The 6,540-nt window shown below is 39.5% G+C and overlaps 1 protein-coding gene across 3 annotated transcripts in view; it reads left to right on the top strand.

Moving 5' to 3' along the window:
* exoc3l2b (exocyst complex component 3-like 2b) overlaps window positions 1-5,475 on the top strand; it is a 40,562-nt gene extending 35,087 nt beyond the window's left edge. For all 3 annotated transcript variants that reach the window (XM_031573237.2, XM_012828072.3, XM_031573238.2), the window contains exons 9-13: window positions 21-156; window positions 666-788; window positions 950-1,105; window positions 2,778-2,899; window positions 4,303-5,475. In XM_031573237.2, coding sequence (XP_031429097.1) covers window positions 21-156; window positions 666-788; window positions 950-1,105; window positions 2,778-2,899; window positions 4,303-4,582 — 817 coding nt within the window. In that variant the 3' untranslated portion in view covers window positions 4,583-5,475. The remainder of the gene's footprint in view (window positions 1-20; window positions 157-665; window positions 789-949; window positions 1,106-2,777; window positions 2,900-4,302) is intronic.
* Window positions 5,476-6,540: the final 1,065 nt, after the last annotated feature.

Below are 6,540 nucleotides of genomic sequence, written 5' to 3' on the forward strand. Positions count from 1 at the left end.
GTTTGTGTATGCGTACACAGGGGCTTTGTGCAGCAGTGTCAGCGATGTGAATCTGCGGCTAGCGCAGATTCTGCCCACAGAGCCAACGCCTCCCTGGACAGAGTGGTAAACCTTGGAGTGAGGGTTTTAAGTGACAGACTTTTTGAACATATTAGGGTGAGTTTTACATTGATAATATGCCAGCTTAAGGACTGATGTCAAAATCTGACCCTTTGGATGAAGACCATATTTAGCAGCTCAATAATTATTACATTACATAGTGGTGAGCTAGGCCTAAGCCCTACATCACCCCTAACCCCCATTCAAAAAAGAGGGAACAAAAAGATAAGCTTACACAAATGGAAGCTGTAACTTTGCCAATTATGGGTGATTGACTACACAATAAAAACGAATAAAGAACGTGAATATACATTGATCAATGTACAGTATGTCCTGCTACTTCGGAACACTACCTAAATATCGATGCTTTCAGGAAACGCTCCGGAAATGTAATATTGTTGCATACTATCTTTGAGCTATTGCTCGGTTGATAGCTGTCCGAAGAAACTAAACTGTTTTTTATTAACACCCCCCCCCCCCCCCCCCCCGCCACACACACAGACACAGTGAATGTGATTTCAATAAATTCAGTTTATTGTTTTTTTTTTTCTCTGTGCCATGTGAAGCCTTTCTTCGACAAACTGGTGAAAAGAAAGTGGCTGAATAATCCGAGTATGTTTGAGCCGATAGAGACGATTGTCAAAGAGCACTTCGAATGCTTCAGCAGGATGGCCAGCCCACCTTACAAGGCACTTACATTCACCATTACACATCATATTTCACATGTACCTTACACACACTGCAATCATACATTTCACTACCTTTTCATGTCAACAAGACAGATTTATTTAGTTAATTTTTTGACACTATTCCATTAATGTCTGTTTCATGGACTTGTTGCTGTCCACAGCTCCTTGTGGGTGAAGTGCACAGGCGAGTGATGGTAGAGTACCTCCGTGCTCTTATGCGTGGAAGGATCATCTGCACATCACAAAAGATGAGGAAGAGGATGGCAGGTCGACTTCGTGATGAAGGAAAACACCTTAAAATGCTCTTCAAAGACCTGGTTAGTATACTTCTGTCACTGGGCAATCACACAGGATGCATTTCCAAGACAGGGCAAAATAGATCTACAAAGCCATTTTCCATTAACACATAACTTTATACAGTATATATATGTATATATACTGTATATAGGTGTTATATTGGTATTATATATCTGTATTGGTGTCCTATAACATACTTTATGAGGCCTGTATTATCCAGTTTGTTATTCTTACTGAATAGGTAATTTACTATTGGTATATCTTTAATATGTATATTTTGATATGTAGTAAGGATCAAAATATAAAGTTTATAGCCTCCTTATATACTGTCTGAATGTTACTTTGGTAGTGTTACAGCTTGACCACAACATGAAAGAAGACCGGTGGAGTACAATTCAGTGTTCGAAAAACAAAACTAAAGAAATAAATAATGTTTAGGGGGTTCTGTGTGCATGTACAGTACCAGTACAGTACACACCTTCAACCCACCTCATTCAATGTTTTTTTTATTTTTTTAATATATTTTCTACATTGTAGATTAATACTGAAGATTAATACTGAAGACATCAAAACTATGAAAGAATACATATGGAATTATGTAGTAAACAAAAAGACAAACCAGAATATGTTTTATATTTTAGATTCTTCAAAGTAGCCACCTTTGCACACTCTTAGCATTCTCTCGATCAGATTCATGAGGTAGTCACCTGGAATGGTTTTCAATTAACATGTGTGCCTTGTCAAGAGTTCATTTGTGGAATTTCTTGCCTTCTTAATGTGTTTAGGACCATCAGTTGTGTTGTGCAGAGGCAGGGTTGGTTCACAGTGAATAGCCCTATTACTGCTACTACTTTTACTACTACTACTACTGTACTAATCCATATTATGGCAAGAACCAATCAACTAAGTAAAGAGAAACGACAGTGATCATAATTTTAAGACATATCATGGTCATTTTATTCAATTCAATTCAATTTTATTTATATAGCGCCCAAGCAATAAAATAGTCTCAAGGCGCTTTACAGAGCCCAGGGCCTGAACCCCTTTAGGGCAAGCACAATTTATGATTTAGTACAGAAAATGGATTACACATGTAATGCATATTACTTTAAGCATTTTGGGAGACCTTCCCAGAGTGGGCTTGCATGCTCCAGTATAGGCCAATGAAAGGTAAAGTAGACCTGTTTGGGCACCTCCAGGGAGTCGTGGTCTTCTACATGACCCCAAGGTCATAGATCTGGACTCTGGTTAGCATGTAGTGGACGTGTTCATCACTCAGAAGGTTGAATGACACATGAACTCCAAGGAGCTCGTCATGTTATGGAATAAACATTTGCTTCTGTTGTTAAGCTAGACATAACATAAAATAGTGCACGGATGTCCTCTTCATTAACTAAAAATGAAAATGAATTGCCATATTGATTTGATATTTTGCACATATGGTATATATTTTTAACTATATAGCTGGCCATTTTTTTTAACAGATCAATTAGCCAGCATTCATTTCTCATTTTGAGTATCATCTGTTGTTTACTGTCATTTGCTGTTGTTCAGACCTCAGGTTTGTTACAATTTCTGGACAAATCAGCTGTAGATGTGTAAGTAGAGTGCTGTGTATGACCAATGACCCTTTCATGGGTGGAGCAGGTTTGCCTGAAAATGTTCATCTTTCCAACTGTTTGCCCTGCTCAGGAATCCCCCTCCTCATGGCTCGATAGTGCCATCCCACACTTATCAGAGATCATCCTGTTAGAAGATACACCCTCCATCCAGATGGAAGTAGGCATCCTGGTGCGCGAATTCCCTGATATGCGGTAAGGACTGTACTTTTTTAAGGAGTGCACTTTTTGTGCACTCTGGCCAAAAAAAACATTTGGGCCAAAAGAAAAGAAGGTGCACACATAGAAGGTGTCTGATGCAAAGCAAATATTTGGCCTCTCTGTGTCTGGTGTTAAATGCTGGCTCCTGTTCAGCAATGATTTGAGTTATGAGAGACGTCTTCTTTCATGTCAAAATGCCACATTCTGCTCCTTAAACCTGTGACACATTAAAGTGGCGCTCCAGGGGCAGAAGTCTTGGCACTGTCTACAGGTGTATCATTTCTAACTGATCCAGCCGTGTGGCAAACAAGTTCATGGTACCAAATTGGGCTTGCACTTTTAATGACGTTTTCCTTAGCAATGAATGGTCCTGTCACTTTTTCATATGCAAGTCTATTTTCAGGGAAGGTACAATTATTTTCCAAAGCTGAGCTTGGTGGGTCTTGCAGGTTGTCAGCTGCTCTCAGACATATCAGAGGCTACAAGTTGCCATCTTTAAGTTTGACTTCAGGAAAAAGACACAAGTTCCGATTTTAGTCAAATTTTTTCCCTAGAAAAGTCGTTTGATATACACAGATGAACCAAAACCTTTGCAGCATGCAACATGAGTTTGTGGGTTTTGTGTCAGTGAAAGCAGTGACAGTGCTCCGGAGATTTATCAGCCTTCTGAAGTCGTTCTCATATGAACTCCAGAGAATCAGGACCAGAAATTGTCCGGAGTTGCTCTTTCAGACATGCAGCACACAACGTGAATGTCTGTGTCAGACGCATTCTCACTGGTAATACTCTGTTTGGTTTTGGTATTGGTTTACCATACAGACACTGAGAGCTGGCTGTGAAAATTCTATTTAACGTCCGGTCCAACTGATTCGGACATTTGCGTTCTCACATACAGCCCCTGTATCTAGGTTATGTCTAGATACGTTCAGGTTTGCAGTGCATGTCTATAAGAGGACTAAATCTGAAGTGTGGTCGTATTTAGTTTTTTTTATAAGTGCTGAGGGAAACTTGATTGAAGATGGCCACCCTGTCTGCAAAACTTGCCCCTTTTTGCTGTGAAATCTATAAGATGTCGTTACTTGAGCATAGAATGAAAAGAAATGTCTTTTTAATTTGTCGTTTTCTTATCAACCACACACACAAAGTGCAGTTACCTCTCATGGCCACATGGTGCCATCTTTAAATGTCTGCTCATTTGATGTGGTTTTCATGTTTACAGAAGGCTATGTTATTATATTAATGTTTATGCAAACAAAAACTGCATAATACTTTTTGAACATTTTCATCACATTTTAACAATACCGTGACGATTTTGGTCACTATAATAGTCATATTAAATTGTCATACTGTTTCATCTCTAGTAGAAACACATGACCCCTGATCTACCCCCATTCTAGGAAGAAGCATGTGTCTGCCCTGCTGAACATTCGTGGGATGACTCGGCAGCTGGAGAGGCAGGAGATCCTGAACATCGTGAAGGACATGGAGATGTGTGAGAGCTTAGCTCAGCTCACCCGGGACCACGCCCTCTTCTCAGAGGTGCCCGTTACATCAGAGGTGCGCTGCCTCAACATGGCCTTCAGTCGCGTCGCCCTGGCAACATCTTCATGCTTCTCAAGCATTAGGCTGCAGCGCAAGAGGTCGCCTCCTCGCGAGCCACACGATGACATGCTGTAATTCTCAGAGATGTCACAGTGCCCACTCGGGAGGTTAGAATTGGAACCTACTATTGGTGGGAAATGGAGTGATTGGGACAGGTGATTTGTTGTTTGTGTGCATTAGGCCTTCCTGCCCTAATATCTGTAGGCTCTCTGCGTTCACATTGCTGTATGGTAATAAAAGAAGCAATGCTGGGCCACCAATTGTTAGTTGGGAGCAAGGAAATTGTTTTATTCTGTATCACTGAGGGGGTGAATAATTTAAATGTGTAAAACCAATCAAAAGTCTTAAATAACAAAATGAAAGCACTCAAAGTCAGTTATGTCTTGATGATTTTGTAGATGTACAAAATGATTCGAGCTTGATGAAAGGTACTGTGTAGAGACCTAGGATATATGAACATAGTCATATTATTTCTAGAACTTTTAATTAAGGAAATATATTTTAATTGAAAAGAAGTGTATTTTTTCAACTTCACATAATATACAATCATGTATGATTGGATTAAGACAACCTATTTATGTGACCAAATAGATACTATTTATTGTCAGTCTGTTTGAGATGTGGGACCTGGGATATGCATGGGTTATTCTGTACAATGTTCTGTATGTTTTGCTTGTTTTAAACAGCGACTACCCAGTGATCTTTCAGTGCACATTTCAGTGCTCATTCTCCATCAATCATGAACTATAATGCTAATTCATTCATTCATTCATTCATTCATTGAGTTTTTGATTTTTGTAATTCTATCGCATAATTTAAAAGGGATGACATATAGGTAACACTCACTACTGCAGTCATTCAGAGTCCTTTGGTTTTCAAAACATAATGGACCGAGAGTACATTGTTGCCCTCGTGCCTGTATTTTCAAATAAAAATAATCAGAAGAATAAATACAAACATAGAATTATCATGGTTTTGTCTTTTTTGAATGGCACAAATAGAAGGAAATTGTTCACAAATGAGAAAACAGTCTTCAGGATGGAGAAAAGCAAATGGTGAAGATTCATTGTTTGTTAGGGTTGATGGTGATACAAATGTTGATTTTAAATGGAACTACTACTCATACTAAGTTTTCCTGAAAAAGCATATTTTGAGCTCAATGTTTTCAGCATTTTACAGTAGCGTGGATGTGGATGTCCATGTGGATTCACCTAGAACCTTGTTCAGTCACTTTCCCGTAATTTCCCCCCTTTTTTCCCTAAAACTTAATTGGGAGCCCATGCAGGGGACCCTGTTGGGTTTGTAGTACAAATTAATGATCCAAGAAGCAAAGCAGCTGGATCCCTATTGTACTTGGAATTAGTGGTCCAAGCACCAAAGCTGCTGGAACTCGACTGTACTTGTAATGATTAGCTGTAGCCCTCCTTAAAAGTGTCAGAGGAGCAAAATCTCTAAGGTGCACAGGTATCAAGGTGTGCCTGTTCTCAAGTGTAATTACATCTGCTATCCACAGTGGGGCACTTTAAAAAGCAAATTTACAGTAAAACCGAATAACTAGACATACAAATTTGAAATTGGGTGTGCCATAATTGCCAATGTATCCTAACGGACTAATTGGTTCGCTCAACTAAAATTTGCAATCTAATTTCAGCAGTCAATATTTGTCTCTGTTAATGGCTGATATTCACACGAAAGTTAATTGGTTCATTCATGTCATACAAGGGATGATTGGTAAATTCGTGGCTTAAGGTAGGAGGTGATGATTTATACAGCTGTCGTTACATGCACGTGGAGTCAAACTTTGGCCCCTATTTTGAGGACGATAGCGACTGACGGAAACAGGAGAGCATGCGCACTGTTGCACAAGAGTAAATCAAGCGGTACAGGTGTGATCAACGGCACAACGTGGGAAGCATAGACCTATACATGTCTATGGTGGGAAGAGCCAGGCCGAGGTTAAGTAATTAAAGGTTTGTTTAAAGCCGACCAATAGCATTGTCGAGCAATACCTTTAAACTGAATGCGTCAGACGA

The sequence above is a fragment of the Clupea harengus genome, chromosome 9 (assembly GCF_900700415.2).
Source record: "Clupea harengus chromosome 9, Ch_v2.0.2, whole genome shotgun sequence".
Taxonomy (NCBI): Eukaryota; Metazoa; Chordata; class Actinopteri; order Clupeiformes; family Clupeidae; genus Clupea; species Clupea harengus.